This window comes from Meriones unguiculatus, chromosome 15, assembly GCF_030254825.1.
Source record: "Meriones unguiculatus strain TT.TT164.6M chromosome 15, Bangor_MerUng_6.1, whole genome shotgun sequence".
Classification (NCBI taxonomy): Eukaryota; Metazoa; Chordata; class Mammalia; order Rodentia; family Muridae; genus Meriones; species Meriones unguiculatus.
This window is the reverse complement of record NC_083362.1, coordinates 55,340,370-55,358,879: the sequence shown is the minus strand read 5'-3', so window position 1 is coordinate 55,358,879 and position 18,510 is coordinate 55,340,370. Positions and strand designations below refer to the sequence as shown.

The 18,510-nt window shown below is 36.8% G+C and overlaps 1 protein-coding gene across 5 annotated transcripts in view; it reads left to right on the top strand.

Moving 5' to 3' along the window:
• Positions 1 to 18,510, top strand: part of Erbb4 (erb-b2 receptor tyrosine kinase 4) — a 1,096,075-nt gene that overhangs the window by 815,381 nt on the left and 262,184 nt on the right. For all 5 annotated transcript variants that reach the window (XM_060368567.1, XM_060368566.1, XM_060368564.1 and 2 more), the window contains exons 14-15: positions 3,265 to 3,358; positions 14,148 to 14,302. In XM_060368567.1, coding sequence (XP_060224550.1) covers positions 3,265 to 3,358; positions 14,148 to 14,302 — 249 coding nt within the window. The remainder of the gene's footprint in view (positions 1 to 3,264; positions 3,359 to 14,147; positions 14,303 to 18,510) is intronic.

Below are 18,510 nucleotides of genomic sequence, written 5' to 3'. Positions count from 1 at the left end.
AATTTTTAAAAATTAAAATCCCAAAGCTTTTCTTGTCTAGCATACATTCTGAATCATTGAGATCAGTACAAAAACATTAGAGTGCCAGTCAAAGATCTTTGATGACAATTGTACACTTACTTTAAAAAATTACATCTCAATAAAACATTTTTTTTCTTTTTAGAAGTTAGTAAACTAAATGTCAAGTGTTTAATTCTCAAATAATTGTGTTGGTGTTAAGATTTAAATTTTGGAGACTCAATGTTCCAGCATTAACTCTGGATCTCAAGATGGACTATGCTAACACCAGTATCATAAAGTGTAACTAATCAGACCACCTCCAAGTGAAGAGAAATCTAAAAAAAAAAAAAAAAAAAACACAGTTAAGTCATTAGAAGATGGAAAATAAGAATAGTGGTGTTGGATACAGGGATATTCAAAGGCTCGGTGACTCTTCAAGACCAGAAGCCTCTCTCATGAAAGCTGGCGGAAAGTCCGGAGCCCTATGAATGGAATTTAGCAAGGAAAGGTATTGCTCTTAAGATGTGTGCTTACTCTAAATGTGAGTGTGGAGAGCTGAACGCTGGGTAGAGGACGAGCGAAAACACAGCCTATGTTTTAGTAGCACACAGTTTATGCTCTTCGTTTGTCACCATAACCCTGTAACAGCCAAAGCCTTTTATCCAAAACTAGTAATTATCTGTAGCTCATAAACTTACTTACTAAACTCTCATAAAATTTCATTATACATTATTTGTAACTTTTTGTAGACTTTAAGTACTCTCCCTTGGGCCATTTTCACCTTTTATTCTAAAGACCTCTTCAGTTAAGTGCTTTACATCACTCGTGTTAATGAAGCATAAAAAGAAGGCTTCTTTTACAACTCTTATTTTAATCAAGAAAATTTATAAAGGGTTTGATCTAAAACAAATTAATATCTTATGGTAAAAGTACTGATAATGTGACTAAATGGGAATTAGCCTATACAGGTAATAACCTACCCATGCTCTATATTTTGAAATCAAACTTAACTCTTTAGCCTTTGAGGACAGCATAATGGCATATATGTGTGAAAATGCCTAAAGAAACTCAATAAATTGCATCTTAATTTTAAAAATTAATAAAATAGATATCTAGATTTCTTGTTATAGGGCTGAACTATAGGTCTCAGTGCCAGATTTAGTATTAAATTTTCTATTTTTTTTAATTTTTTTTATTTTTAAATAATTTTATACATTCACTTGTATCCCAGCTGTAGCCCACTCCCTCTTTTCCTCTCATTCCTCCCCTCCCTCCCTCATCTCCTCTCTGCCTCCTTCCGAGTCCACTGAGAGGGGGTGTCCTCCTCTCCTTTCCTCTGGCCCTAGCTTATCACGTATCTTCAGGATGTTTGCAATGTCCTTATCTGTGGCCTAGCAAGGCTGCTTCTCCCTCAGGGGGGAGGGGAAGCTCATGAGTTCATGTCAGAAACAATTCCTGTCCTCCTTGCTAGGGAACCCACTTGGATACTGAGCTAACATGGGCTATGTCTGAGCGCAGGGGTTGTAGGTTATAGCCATGCATGGTCCTTGGTTGGATAAACAGTCTCATAGAAGCCCCCTGTGCTCAGATATATTTGGACCTTGTGGGGCTCCCTGTTCCCTCTCAGTTATACTAATTCCTTCTTCCTTCATATGATTTTCTGTATTCTGCAGAAGGCTAGGTTATGGGTTGCAGCATCTGCTTTGATACACTGCTAGGTAGAGTCTTTCAGGTGCCTTCTGTGGTAGGCTACTGTCCTGTTACTTGTTTTCTCCTATTTCCAATGTCCATGCCCTTTGTCTTTCTAGGTGAGTATTGATCATTTTACCTCTGATCCTCTTTCTTATTTATCTTCTTTGGGTGTACATATTTTAGTATGTTTATCCTATCTTATAGGTATATATAAGTGAGTATATACCATGTGTGTCTTTCTGCTTCTGGGATACCTCACTCAGGATGATTTTTCTAGATCCCACCAATTGCCTGCAAAAATTCATGCAGATTTGGTATTAATTGAACCAATAGAATATATATCTTACCCTTTAGACTTCCACTGCTTATTAAGACTTTATGTGTTCAAAGGAAAACATCAAGAAAAGAATTATTTTAGAATTTACCACCTAATTAATGTGTAATCGCACTATTCATGCTGAGATTGGTTTCAAAAGATGGCTCAGGATACAATTGCAGAAAATTATAAATAAATTAGATATAAAAATTTAGGTAATGACCAACTGTGTTAATGACACTAAATTATCTTAGTTTCATTTTGGGTTTTAGTGAAAACAATGTAATTTAACATAGTATGAATGGCTGGTTCCCAATTACCAAAGTAAAATATTTATATTAGAGTTGGAACAGTATAATTATTTTTTAAACCTACAATATATAAAAATGCATAAAATGTAGTGATATAAAAGAGACAGTCATAAACATTATATAGATTATAATAATTAAGCTTTAGACTATGGACATTAAATTAAATTATTTATTTTACACCATGTAGAAATTTTTCAAAATGAATTTAAACTGTAACAGTGAACATCACTGTTGCCTCAGTTGTGCCTGTCCTTACTGAACCATTCAGGTATGAATGAATGAATAAATAAATAAATAAATAAATAAATAAAAATATTTGGACTGAAAGGAATGTTGTGATATTAGATCAGGAGTCTAAAAAATAAAATATAGCATAAAAAGATATTTCTAAATCTCTAAGGCACATGTTTTAAGAGCTTCCTTTTAAAATTTCCTCAAAGCCTTTTTTGAAGTTTAACCAAAAATAAATTTAATAGTCTAGGGATTTGAAGGACAAGATTGGAGCACATTAATGTAGCTTGGCAATTAAAAACCACAATGGTTTAGAAATTAAAACTTCAACCAAGAATAATGTTTTATATAGAAGCAAACAGATAGTGTGTTATTTAAAGAGGTAAAAGTAATTCTGCTGTGTCATCGAAAGAGATTATTTTCTATTTTCAGGAAGTGCTGCTAGAATACCTCTCACAGGAGAGAGCTTTTCAGAATGAGACAATTGTTGAATCCAATCAAGGGCAAGGAGAACCATCTGGCTGCTGTATATCTTTCCTTTTAATGGAAAGCTTCCTCCTTAATGCATAGGAGAATGCGTTGTGGCTCCTGGCACATTAAAGAAACAAACTCAGGAGTTTACTCTGCCAATAGTCCTCTCAGCAGATGCTGCTTCATTTGTTAAGTTGATAGCTTGTTTGCTTACACCTCCTCATGCAGTTGATATTTTCACAGGGAATTTCGAGAGTTTGAAAATGGGTCCATCTGTGTGGAGTGCGACTCCCAGTGTGAGAAGATGGAGGATGGACTCCTCACGTGCCATGGACCGGTAAGCTTGAGGATGTCAGTGGGTGTGATGGTTTATTTATTTATTGTATATAAATGCTATGTCATTGCTTTGAGTCTGTCCATTTAACAGATATTTATAGGATAGCAAAGGGGAAATGTTTAGTATTTGAATCTAGAAATGTACAGTTTAATAGGAGAGATGAAATATTAGGAAATTTGCTATCATATGAATATATATTCTGCAAATATTGTAGTTGAATAAGAAAAACAAGAGTATAGAGTTGTCTTGGGAAATGACACACTTTTGAAAAAAAACATACAAGTAATCAGCTTAAATGATAATAATGGAAGTAATATTCTGTAGATACTGTTAAAAAACACAGATAAATGAGAAAATAAAATATGCAATTGTAAAAGTTCATGCTGTTGTGGTTAAAATTATAACACTGTTATTTACTCTCTATGATGGTAGAATGGAGGATACCATTAAAAGGACAGGATGAGCCTCATAAACTAAGACCTAAAGCACTATAATCAATGCTGTGTTAGATAGAAGATCCAAGGAGTAGAATCTATCATGAAAAAACTAAAGGCTGAGCAGCTTTTTCCACAATTAATTCAGCATTATATTAAGGAGAAAAATGGTTCTAATTCTCAAAACAACACCTCCTCACCACACACACCACCCCACTGCAGGCACTGGATTCCACCAATTGAGTTTCTGGAAATAATGAGATCAGTTGTTTGCATTAAAATTCATGCAAACATTCTTTAGACAAATATTTAGTTCGTCTGTTTCTGAATCATCTCTTGGGTAATTTGGGGATCAACATTTGGGTACAAGTAAGAACTTAAACCTGCTTTTATAAAAAAAATACTGTATATAAACTCTATAGCACACATTTTCTATGAGTATGCTTATTCAGCATTTAACTAACTTAGAAAAAATAAATAAATAAAGTAACCTTCCAAACTTTCATCAGGCCTCAATTAGCCACTCTGGCACTTTCTCTAAAGACTGTGGAAAACTCAGTCTTTCCAGAAATTGAACCAAGATCAAGGTTCAATATGAAAAGGCAGGCCTCTGAGAAATCGAAATACAGTTATGTGGCATGACTCACAACTGTCTTTGACTCTAGCTGCAGAGGATCTGACACCCTCAGATGGTGTACATGCAGGCAAAAGACCAAGGTACATTTATGGAAAAGTTTGAAGTTTCGTGCAAAAGGTTTCAAAATACACCCTTCATTTCTCTTATGTGATTGATGATACTAGTTTTCTAATGTCAAATTTTCAATGATCATGTTATTTACTTATCAAAAATAGGAATTATAATGCTGTCTAAACATCACATTTATAGTCAGGACTTAACAGACATCGAGCATGATTTTGAGAGTTTTGTGCTATGTATTTTCCCATATATTTTCTGCTCTTGTCCCCTATGTATTTTCCCCTTCTGCTAATGATGAAATAAACATGAACTTGCTAAGTGAACAGCTCACTGCCATGAACAGAGCTACACTCCCACTATGCATTCTGAGGACTTAGAAAAAGTGACCATGCTTCTTCTGCTCATCTGCCTTCTGCTACACAAACTTATAGTAAAGGATAACCTGGTTATTAATTTCTCTCCGTGTGTCTGTTTTTTACGGTTTGTTATTTGTTCTTCAAAGGAATTGTGAAATTTTATTTTTAATTTTTCTTATTCTTCTTAATATTATCAGTATATTTTTTTACAACTTATTCACTTTGTATCCTGGTTGTAGCCCCCTCCCTCATCTCTTCCCAGTCCCACCCTTCTTCTCTCTTCCTCCCCTATCCCTCTGCCCTAGCCCGCTGATAGGGAAAGTCTTCCTCTCCTACTCTCTGACCCTAGTATGTTAGTTCCCATCAGGACTGCCTGGATCTTCTTCCTCTGTGGGCTGGCTGCGTAGCCCCACCAGTCAGAAGTGATCAACGGGCAGGCAGCCCAGTTCATGTCAGAGACTGTCTCTTTTCACCTTATAAGGGCACCCGCATGCAGACCTAGCTGTCTATGGGCTACATCTGAGCAGGAGGTCTAGGCCCTCTCTATGTGTGGGTCCTTGGTTGATGCATCAGTCTCTGCAGTCCCTCCTGAGCTCAGCATTTTGGGGCTTTGTTGGTCTCCTCCTGGTACTCCTGTCTCCTCCAGGTCCTTCTAAATCCCCCATCTTCAATAAGCAGGGATGCACCGTGTCCAAAGTGAGTTTCTGCATCCGCCTTGATCCCCTGCTGGGTGGAGTCTTTTAGAGTACATCTATGGTAGGCTCCTATCCTTTTCCCCTCTCTTCTACTGCTCCCCGTGTCTATCCTGTTTTCCCTTCTGAATGAGAATTAAGCCTCTTCCCTAGGGTCCTCCTTGATGTTTAGCTTCTTTCTTAATTTTGATTTTGATTTTTTTCACAACTTATTCATTATATATCCCGACTGAAGCTCCCTCCCTCCACTCCTCCGAATCCCACCCTCCCGTCCTCTTCCCCCATCCCCTTCCCATAGTCCACTTAAAGGGGGTGCTCTCCTCTCCTGCCATCTGAGCAAGTCTTATGAGGACTGCCTGGATTCTCTTCCTCTGTGGCCTGGTAAGGCTGCATCATTATGGGCAAGTGATCAAAGAGTAAGCAACCTAGTTCATGATAGAGGCAGCGCCTGCTCTCCTTACTCGGGAACCCACACGGAGACTGAGCTGCCTGTTGGCTACATCTGAGCAGGGGTCTTGATCCTCTCTATGCAAGGACCTTGGTGGGAGCATTATTCTTTGTAGGATACCCTAGGCTCAGATTTTTTAGCTTTGTTGATCTCCTTGTGGGGCTCCTGTCTCCTCCATGTCCCTCTATCCCAATGCCCCTCTTCTGTAAGACTCCCTGCACTCTGCCCAAAGTTTGCTGTGAGTTTCAGCATCTGCTTAGATCCCCTGTTGGGTGGAGCCTTTCAGAGGACCACTCTATCATAGGCTCCCATTCTGTTTCCCTTTTTCCACCACTTCTGCTGTCTATCCTGTTTGCCATTCTGAATGAGACTTAAACTTCCTCTCCAGAGTCCTCTTAGTTTCTAGATTCTTTAGGTATGTAGATTTTAGTATTGCTATCCTATATTATATTATTAATATGTGCTTATAAGTGAGTGCCTGTTTTCTGTTTCTGGGTTATGTCACTCACAATGATCTCTTCTAGTTCTATCCAATTGCCTAAAAATTTCATGATTTCCATGTTTGTAAGAGCTGAATAGCACTATATAAAGAACTTAAGAAATTAGATACCAACAAACCAAACAATCCAATTAAAAAATGGGGTACAGATCTAAGCAGAGTATTCTCAACAGAGGAATATTGAATGGCAGAGAAACAAAATAATGCTCAATGTCCTAGGTCATCAGGGAAAGGCAAATCAAAACAATTCTGAGATTCCATATACACACATCAGAATGACTACAGATCAGAAACTCAAGTGACAGCACATGCTGGAGAGGATGTGGAGAAAGGGAAACAGTCCTCTATTGCTGGTGGGAATACAAATTTGTACAACGACTTTGGAAATCAATCTGGTGCTTTCTCAAAAAATTAGGAATAGGACTACCTCAAGGTCCAGCTATACCACTCCTGAGCACATACTCAAAAGATGCCCTACCATTCAACAAGGATATTTGCTCAACTATTTTTTAATATAAATTTTTATTTATTACAATTGATTCACTTTGTATCTCAGCTGTAGCCCCTATCCTTATCCCCTCCAATCCTGCCCTCCCTCAGTCCCTCAATTCCTCCCAATTCCACCGTCTGTCCCTCATCTCCTCTCATGACCCTTCCCCAGTCCATAATAGGGGAGGTCCTCCTCCCCTACCATCTGACCCTAGCCTATCAGGTCTCATCAGTACCTGCTTCATTGTCTTCCTCTGTGGCCTGGTAAGGCTGCTCTCACCTCAGGGGGAGGTGATCAAAGAGCCAGCCACTGAGTTCATGTCAGAGACAGTCCATGTTCCCATTACTAGGGAACCTACTTGGACACTGAGCTACAATGGGCTACATCTGTGCAGGGGTTCTAGGTTATCTCCATGAATGGTCCTTTGTTGGAATATCAGTCCCTGAAAGGACCCCTGTGGAGCTCCTGTCCCCTCCAGATCTTTCTATTTCTCCCTTCTTTCATAAGATTCCCTGCACTCTGCCCAAAGTTTGGCTATGATTCTCAGCAGCTACTTTGATACTCTGCTGAGTAGAATCTTTCAGAGGCCGTCTGTGGTGGGCTCCTGTCCTGTTCCCTGTTTTCTCCCTCTTCCGATGTCTATCCTATTTGCCTTTCTGAATGAGGATTGAGCATCTTACCCAGCATCCTCCTTCTTGCTTAGCTCCTTTAAATGTACAGAATTTTAGTATGATTATCCTATATTATATTTTTAATTTCCACTTATAAGTGAGTATATACCATGTGTGTCTTTCTGCTTCAGGAATACCTCACTCAAGATGATCTTTTGTAGATCCCACCATTTGCCTACAATTTCATGATTTCCTTGTTTTTAATTACTGAGTAGTATTCCATTGTGTAAGTGTACCCCAATTTCTATATCCATTCCTCAACTAAGGCAAAAAGTGGGGAAGAGCGTAGAACTGTACCTCACTTTTTAATTGGCTTACTTGATTTGTTGCTTTTTAACTTCTTGAGTTCTTTATGTATTCTGGATATTAGCCCTCTGTCAGATGTAGGGTTGGTGAAGATCCTTTCCCAGTCTGTAAGCTGTCATTTTGTTCTGATGGCAGTGTACTTTGCTTTACAGAAGCTTTTCAGTTTCATGAGGTCCCATTTATTGATTGTTGATCTTAGAGCCTGTGCTATTTGTGTTCTGTTCAGGAAGTTGTCTCCTGTGCCAATAAGCTCAAGGTTCTTCCCCATCTTTTCTTCTAACAGATTTAGTGTCTGGTTTTATGTTGAGATCTATTTTTTCCTTTATTATTATTATATATATTTTAATTATTTTTATTTATTTTATTAATTACAGGTTGTTCACTTTATATCACAGCTTTAGACCCCTCCCTATCCCCTCCCAATCCCACCCTCCTTCCCTCTTCTTCTCCTATGCCCCTCCCCCAGTCCAATGATAGAAGAGGTCTTCCTCCCCTTCCATCTGAGCATATTCTATCAGGTCTCATCAGGACTGGCTTCTTTGTCTTCCTTTGTGGACTGGTAAGACTGCTCCCCCTCAGATGGAGGTGATCCAAGAGCCAACCCATGAGTTCATGTCAGAGATGGTCCCTTGTCCTGTTATTGGGGAACCCTCTTGGATACTGGACGTCTATTTTCATAGCAGGTTTATTTGTAATAGCCAGAATCTCAAACCAAACTAGATGTCCCTCAATGGAGGAATGAATACAGAAATTGTGGTACATATACACAATAGATTACTTCTCAGCTATTAAAAACAAGGACATCATGAAATTTGCAGTTGTTTAACTTCTTTAGGAGTATAGATTTTAGTGTGTTTATCCTATATTATGTGGCTAATATCCACTTATAAGTGAGTATAAACCATGAGTATCTTTGTGCTTCTGGGTTAACTTACTCAGGGTGATCATTTCTAGTTCCATCCATTTGCCTGCAAATCTTATAATTTCCTTGTTTTTAATAGCTGAGTAGTATTCCTTAGTATAAATGTACCACAATTTCTGTATCCATTCTTTGAATGAGGGACATCTGAGTTGGTTCCATATTTTGATTCTTATGAATAAATGTGCTATGATTATAAGTTGAACATGTGACTTTGTATGGTTGAGCAGCTTTTGGATATATGCTCAGGAGAGGTATAGCTGGATCTTGAGGTAGCACTATTCTGTTATCTGAGGAAGGGCCAGACTGATTTCCAAAGTGGTTGTTCAAGTTTACATTCCCATCAGCAATGAAGGAGGGTTCCCCTTTCTCCACATCCTCTCCAGCATTTGTTGTCATTTGAGTTTTTTTATTTTAGCAATTCTAAATGGTGTGAGATAGAATCTTAGAGTTGCAGGTGGCTCAGTTGGTTAAGTACCAGACTTTAAATCTGGAGGTCTGGGGTTCAAACTCAAGCAGAATTATTTTTAAAAATTTAAACATTTTTATGAAAATTAATTTAAGGCGGCGCTGACAGTCCCTGAACATGCATGAGACTCAGAGTCCCAGTCCTATGTAATCAGCACTCTTGATTTTTAATATTTATTTGATATGAAAAATAGACATAATAAACATATTTTTATTCCATCATAGTAGATTGTACATAGCAGATGATTAACATCACTCTATAGCATTAAAATAGAAACTTGATAAGTCAAGAGAATAAAGAAGGCAGTAAGTAGCCAGGTGATGGTTTCACTCACCTCTAATCCTAGCACTCAGGAAGGGGCAGACAGATCTTTGTGAGTTCAAATCCATCCTGGTCTACAGAGGGAGGTCCAGGCAGCCAGGATTACAGGAAGAAAACATGTCTTGAAAGAAGACTAAAAAGAAGGAGAAGAAGAGGAGGAAGGGAAGGAGTAGAATAGAAAGGCAGTAAGTCAAATGGGTAGAAAGTTACAGGGATAAGGAAGAAAAGGAAGGAATAAAGGGGAGGAAAGGTATGGAGGAGGGAAACAGATAGGTATGTGTTTGTCTCACATCATCAATTTTATAACTAGCAACATTTACCATTTGTTAAATCTGAGTAATACTATGATATTTCTCATCTAAAATATGAATAAATTTAACCATAATGATTTTACAAGCCAGTGAGACATGAAGCTCAACTCAATTGTGGAAGTTATGATTCTATGTTTTATGATTCCTATCATTTTAGATTTTTTTTCTTCCAAACAGCAGTGTCTTCAGTGTTGTGTAAGTAAAATACTTGCTAAGAACATAGCAGCTGTGTGTTAAATGGGACAGTGTTATCCTATACAGATATGATGGAAATTCTTGCTATCCTCAGATAAGTAGGCTGGAAATAAAGGAAGGTGTTTGTTTGGATATGCTGGTGTGCATACACTTGGTCTTGTTTGCATAATTTACATATTAGATGTGTATTTATAATTGATCCTTCTTCCCTACTTTCACATCCCGGAGTAGATCCAATGAGAGAGGTATGATAAGAACTGTGGAAAGAAAAATAACTATAAGAATCAAAGTTGTAAGAGAGAAATGTATAGACAGAAGTGCCAGCAATAGAAAAGGAACTACATGGAGAAACTGAGCTTTAAATGTTTTTCTTTTGTTTTGTTTTTTGTTTTGTTTTGTTTTTTTACAAAATTCCCTAGTAAGGGGTACAGGGCTTATCTCTGACATGAATTCAGTGTCCAGCTTTTTGATCACCTCCTCCTGGGGGAAGGGGGGCATGCAGCCTTGTGAGGCCACAGAGGAAGATGATGCAGCCAGCCTTGATGAGACCTGGTAGTCTAAGGTCAGATAGAAGAGGAAGAGGACCTCCCCTAACAGTGGACTAGGGGAGGAGCAAATGAGAAGGTGGGGAGGGACTGTAAGAGATAAAGGAGGGGGCTGCAGCTGAGATAGAAAGTGAATAAATTGTAATAAATAAATATATAAATAAAATTAAATAAAAAATGTAAAGTAGCTGTTAATATGGTTCATCAAAGTGGTGCTTATATAATAATTATATCCTAGTATTTTATTTCAGAAAAAATATTTAATTATTTCAATGTAGGGTACTCTGAAAGTCATTGAAATATTCAAAAGCAGCCATCTCCCTATTAAAGTCCACAGGCTCTGAATTCGTAGCATAGTCACTTTTTTTTTTCAATTTTGTAATTATATTTATGTCCAGAAAACTTAGGAGTGTCCATTTAACCCAGTTTAGTGGTGAGTTCTTTAGCCTTTGCCTTTTGCAGCTTGGCAATGGGAGCCACAGATTTAGGACCCTGCCCTGTGTTGAAAGATGGTGGTCCCCTACTGCCTCATCAAAGGAAAGGCCCGGCTGGGGTGGCTGGTCCACAGGAAGGTACAATGTTGCAACTCAGAAGATAAGGATGCTAAGCTGGTGGAGGCTATGAGGACAATTACAAGGACAGAGACTATGAGATCTGCGGCTATTGGGGAGGCAACGTCCTAGGTTCTAAATCTGTGGCTCTCATCTCCACTTCTACATGAAGCATTTTATAGAGGAAGCAAGGGAAGAAGAGACTGGAGATGTTCTCCTTCTCCATCTTGTAAGGTTTCCACTTTCATTTCATTATTCAAAGTGAGTTTTGTCTTACCTGCGCTAGAAAGTTAATGGCAGTCTTCCCAGAGGAATGAAAGAACATCACTGTGTAACGGTGAATAGAAACTTTGTTTTCTGTAGAAGCTACCTGGAAAAATCACTGCCACTGAGAAAAACAGTGTAAGGTGCACATCAGGACTAGTCCGTCACTTTGTTGCCTGTCTAGATTATTGAGGCCAGAGGCAGCTTAGAACCAGGGAGAAGGAAGAATAATCTTTTACTTCAACATCTTTGTCACTCACTGCACCTAGACTATCAAAAGCCATGGGAATACCACAATACGAGAGTAACCATTAGATGATTGTCTATTAAAAAAGTAAAACAACAGTCAGTGTTCTTCAGCCTCTTGGGGGTTTGTGAAAATGCCTTTTAACTACTTCAGCTGAGGATACTTTGTTCTGTATCATGGTGAAACAAATTGTCACCAAATAACTGGCTGTGTTAAAATAAACTATCATCATTTTTTAGTTTGTGACATTTTCCTATCTTATAATTTTTGCCTGAATATTATTTTACATTATAAGAATTTAATAGAAAAATAATGCCTAATTCAGACTCAGCCTAATTTACTTATTGTAAACTTTATTCTGTGCTCTGCCAGAAGCATGTCTCTTGTCTTGTAGAATAAGTCATGCCACTGAGCATACTTGCACAGTAAATGATTCCATATAATAGATAGTATTACGTGCCTAAGTACCCATGAGCAGGTGTTAAAATTGGAAACATGTGAAGTATTCATATTTAGGAAGAAATGAGAAGTTAATATTAGCTACTCTTTAGGTAGGATTGGGATTTGGTTTCATAGGGTAATTTAAAATTTTTGTTTTATTTTCTTTTAGCTCTGAGTTTCACATCAAAATAATGGAGTAGATATCTACTTCTTTTAAAGTCAACACCTTCTTTACGATTAGTTTTTCTTCGTTACTTCACTATTTTTCATTAGATACTTTAATCTTTACATTTTAAATTATATTCTTTTGCTTTGTGCTGCTTTATATTACTGAGCTATAATACCTAGACGGTTTGAGGTTAGCCTGTTTCCACAGTTAAGTTCACCACCATGAATAAACATGCTACACAGTCATCCCTTAATTAACGTTTCAATAGTGTTTCTATTACTCTCCAAATTCACAATATTTGCAAGTATGAACCTCGTATAATTGTGTCCTTGAATACTTACTATATTGCTTATCTTAGCTATATTCAAAGTGTGCTATAGTAATTTTTCAGGCTTCTAGACTTGGGCAGATAACAGGGCGAATAGATTAGGAGGCAAACAAGTTCCAACAGTCGGTCAAAGAAATATTATCATAGAACCCTGAAGCAAAAAGAGAGCTCACGCAGAGGGGTGAATGCAGCAAGCATCAAGTAGAACATATTCAGAATAGCGTAGTGTGCAAAAATCTGGATCCTTCTGAAAAATAGCATTTTAATCAAGATATTCTCAACTTTCTTCAATCTCAAAATATACTGCTTAACTGTTACATGCTTATTGCCAGGATAGTAACATTCTTAGAAGTTAGAATTAGTATTACAATGTCAGTCTTGTAACTGGAAATGATGATATATGCCAATAAGTCAGCAATCCAGAGCCTGATGAATGAGAATTATGGGTTTGAGACCACTATGGGGTTAACTAGGAGACATTGTCTAAACTAAAAATAAAAAGTTCAAATAAATACATATTACTTTCAGTATTGCTTTCATACCATTGGTGCTTGTCAACTTTCTATTTACTTAAACCATTATATAGATTATATGTGAAAATATGTAAAGTGGGTTCACTAGATTTTAATTAACACTGTTCATGTTACCTTCATTTGCTAAGTTTCTTCATAGAAGTTTTTAACTTTAAAATACTTTCATATAATTTTTAATATTTTCTTATATTATACATTGTATGACTCTAAAGATTGTCCTGTGGTTTGCAAAAACCCATGTAAGTGCATATGTCACATCCTTTTATGCATCAGTATAAGATGATTTGAGACAAAGAATAACCAAGAAATTTCTACATGCAAAGGATACTTAATACCTGGTAATTCAATCATAATGCATTTTAAAGTTTATTAGGGAATCTTGCTTGCCATGTAAAGCAGTGTATTCTAATGTGCATTATTTCTCATTAACTCCTTTATGGTTTTTTATATTCCCAGTAATGGTGATAAAACATAATACGTATGGAAAATTCGTTATTTACATATACTGTTATTTACATATAACATTGAGATTGAACCACAGAAAGAAAATACTGAAGAAAAAATAGTAAGAAATACTAATGGTCAAATTCATTTACATTAGAGAAATGACATAAAGAATAGTTAAACTGAATACTGCTGATTTCAAGGGTGGGAGGTTTTCGGAATGTATTTGATAGTATAATTTCATTCACATACAGCATAGCAAGGAAGAACTTGATGGCTCTCTTAGTGCTGCTTGTACTCAACAGCCACAGCCACATCAGTGCTGATGGACATGCTCTCCCTAGGGGAAGACTATCTGTCATTCAAAAAATTCTCAGAAACTAATCCACATAAATGTATTCAGAGAGAGCTGAACTCAGTTTTCTTTCTCCGTATTTGTTTCCCTTTTTTCTATCTCAGGGACCTGACAACTGTACCAAGTGTTCCCATTTTAAGGATGGCCCAAACTGTGTGGAGAAATGTCCAGATGGCCTACAGGGAGCAAACAGCTTCATTTTTAAGTTTGCGGATCAGGATCGGGAGTGCCACCCATGCCATCCAAACTGTACCCAAGGGTAAGCATCCTTGCTGGTCAAGGGCTAAGCCATGTACATGTTTCCAGCTCAAAGGATTAACGTATTTTATTATTCGTTATCTCTGATGCTGTCTACTTACTTTAAAATAGTCTAAGGTAATGCTATTTGTATTTTTTTTTCATTTCATAAATAATGTATTTTATTTTATTGAAAATGGCTACTAAGGAGGGCATCGTGGTCAACACAGAATAAATACAGCGTACTAAGCTACTCATTTACAGGTTGATTTTAAAAGAAATTCTTTCTAAGTGAACCTTTGAAATATCTCCACTTATGATTCACCCATAACCACCCAAGTACTACCTTCATTAAGCTAGTGTGCTTTTGGTGCAGTCTGGAAATCGCCCACTTTTTACTATAGGTTCAAGGTGTTATTAGGAGAGACAGTATAATACTTGTTTCATGGAGATTTTTTTTATTAAATGTACAATATGGTTTTTATTTCTTTATTTTCAAAACCTAAAATAAGGACATCTCTTGAATAATTTTGGCTTTGTACTATTCCTTCAATGACATGATCCCGGACAACCTTGAAAAATCGAAAAAGAGGATAACCTGCTCATATGTGTTTGTACAATATAACTGATATAGTTGTGAATCATTCATTGTATATTATCCTTTAACATAGAGTTCTTTGACTCTCGTGAAATGATTCAGAAAGATACATATTTTTCATTAAAGAAGATATGTTGTGCAGCATAACTTATGATATTGATAACAGTTCCCTACATACAAATTAATGCTATTGTTTTTGTTCAGTGTTATGGTCATCGATGGAGTGATTAAAAAACCATGAGTGAAAGAAAAACCATGTACATTAAAGGAAATGATGTCAGCTCAAGCAAATTCCAATCTACTTCTTTAAACAAATTTGTCTTATCTCAGTAAGAATTTTCCCCTTTTTTCCTCGCAAAGATAAATATTGTTAGATTTGAGAGCAATTTAAATCCCTTTATCCTCTCCTCATAAAACCTCACCTCCACTGTGCATGCTTACTGTTAGTGCATGCACAGAAACACATGTGTGCTCACACTTGTAGAGCATTATCTTTGGCACTTTATATCTGGCAACAGAGTAGAGGTTCTGGAAAGAGATTGTCCTGCCAGATTAAGGCCTCACTATTAGAAGATATTGAAATAGTGAAGTGAGCAGCATAATTTTCTGCCAAGAAAACATCATTTTTTTGGATGCTGCTATAATTTCCTATAGGTCGTGAAATCAGCTAAGTCACCCTGTGAATTAGCAGGCCCTCAAAAGGTAAAGCAGTATTCTGCTGTAAAAATTTAAGTGCAGTGTAGAAGAGCTGACTGCCAACTTCTTAGAAACATAAGCACACAGGTTGAGGGTGCCAAGGCAGTCACCTACACACTCTGCCTCAAGGAAAGCAGAAGTAATAAACGGTTCCTCTTGTGAGTTTTGGTACACTTGAGTTGAGAGTATTTTATGAAAAAGGAAAAAAAATGGTACTGCTAGAGCACAAGAGTCAGCAAGAGAAAGAGAAAACTCTGCCTGTGGAAATCATCCACAAGAGGGTTTTATTGTTTTGCAACTAAAATTAAACCAGTAAATTATTCAATATAATGTCGATGTCAACAGCTGTTGCCATTCAAAATGAGACCTTTTGCTGTTTTTGCAAATCTAATTACAATGAAGCCATTAGGGAAATGAAAGTGAGAACACAGATCCTAGTCTGGATGTGTGGCTTGTCGTGTGTCTTCTTCGTCAGCCTTTAAAATCACGGTTATATAATAAAGCAAGGTGTATAGAGTAGAGGGAGGGAGATGTTGGGGACAGTGGAAAGGACTCAAATTACGGTAGCAACATACCTGGGATCTCAAATAGAAGGGAGCTGAGGTTCAGTGGGGAAAAAATCTCGCAAGCTCACTTGGGAACTCCAAATAAATAGAAAGATACCCTCAACAGCTCCTGGCTGCAGAATATGGTGAGACAGAACTAGGATGCTCTATTAATGGCATTTTCCAGGGTAACATGTCTCAAACACATGGTTTTGTCCTGAAGTCTTATCCTTAATTTCATTGAACTTCCCCTTCATCATAAGTTCCATATTCACATCCACTGACTTCATAGAAGTGTTGTGATTCTAGCTCAAGTGGAGAATTCAGGAATTCCTACTTAGTATGAACTAGATTGCAGAATACCCACTGTGCTTTTTCATCTTGTACTGAGACAATGAGGTGGGCTTGGCAGTTCACCCCTTCTTTACAAACTGAGTGTGAGCATATAGAACTGTGATCAAGTGAGAGATCACAAAACAGATGGAATGATGGGATGATTGACTTGTTTTATTCTTCAGCCTTCTATTACCTGACCATATCAATAAATGTGAGCTCACCAGGTCAGTTCTAGCTCTGAACAAAAAGATTTCCTTTTATATGCCCATGTTTATTGGGTCATTTAATAACAAAGTTAATGGAAATAGACTTTCCAATTAGAACTTTAAAGAAATAAAGTTCTTACTTTGAATACTGCTTAATGATTTTCCTGAAAATAAAATTATCTATCTAATACCTTAAATATATTTTAATACTCCAAAAGTACATTAAATAAATTAGCTCTAAAAGTTCTTCAAGTACTTTTCAAAAAGATGAACCATTCAGTCCCAATTAGAAAGCTTCCACTAGTGTCCTTAGAGGACAGAAAAAGAAAAAGAGAGAAAGAAAGAGAAGGGAGAAAGAGAGAGAGAGAGAGAGAAATGAAGGAATGAGGGAAGAATGAAAGAGAAAAGCATTGTCTCCTCTGAATAGAGAGCACATTTTAGCAATTGTTTTTATTTCTTTCATTCTCAAGCTTTCTTCTGTGGGATACATGCTAATCAGTTGTTTTCTTTCAGTTACTCCCGCAAATACCATCACCAAAAGCAACTAGCGGTAGGAAAAAGTTTATTGCAGCTTACACATTCAGGTCACAGTCTGTTATTAGGGGAGTAGGAACAGAAATTCAGTCTGAAATTTGAAACAGAAAGCAAGGAAGACCATCGCTTGGAGGCTGGTCATTGCTTAATTAGCTTTCTCTAGATGGACCAGGACCACCTTCCTAGGGTTGGTGCCACCCATAATAAGGTGAGTTGCATCAATTAATAATCAAGACAATCCCCCTTTGATAGACCCACAGGTCAGTGTTATGTAGGCAATCCCTTCATCAAGACTTTGCTCTCAGCTGTTTCCAGTCTGTGTAAAGCTGACAATTAAAGTTAAGTAGGAGACCTGCTCTATACCGAGAGAGAGAGGAGACATATTCAGAATATTGACCCATATGGACTCACATTTATCATATTCAATTTATGTACCAAGCCAGAACTTTTTCTATGGTGTGCTGAAATGATTAAGAATTTGAAAAAAAAACTATAAAAGAGATTAAAAATGAAGTTTGCTTAAATTGGCACACTTTAACAGGCAAATTTCTGTAAGTCTGAGGCCAGTCTCGTCTATGTGGTGAGTAACTATATAAATCAGGGCTCTACCACAAGATCCTTTCTCAAAAACAAAACAGAGCAACAAACTGAAGGAAAAAAAAAGGAATAAACTTGAAACATAAGAATAATGTTTATATTTATATTGGCAACATATGTCTTTTAAAGAGAACATATTAACTAAATTACATAATGCACAATGAGTACAAATATTGTTTTCTACAGTAACACTACTTGATTCCATGATAATAAACATCTACTTCATTCCCTTTTTATTTTAATCCAGACGTCCATTATATTACATTACATTTCATTACATCGAACATTCTTTGCAAAATCTCATTAAAAGTTTTTTTTTTTTTTTACTATTATTGTTTGGTAATTACTTAGTCTCTTTTATCAATTCTTTTTTTCTATAATTTTCAAGTTTATATAGTGAATACTGCACATTGATAGATAGAGAGATAAAACTACTTTTGGAACTAAGTTTATAGCCTTTATACTGACAAAACTAAAAATTACCTTCATTTTCACATGAAAAATTGGAAATTTTCCCAGAAAGTCTGAATTATGCTTGTCATATAGGTATGTCAGGGTACTTACGTATCAACATGAACCAACAAATGCTAAACCTGCTTCACCATCCAGAATTCCAGAGATGGTTTTGAAGTAGGCATGCATGTTACAGATTTTTGCTATTTCTGTAAAAAAAAAAAAAAAAAAGTGACGCTTGTGCTCATATCTGTTGACAAATCTC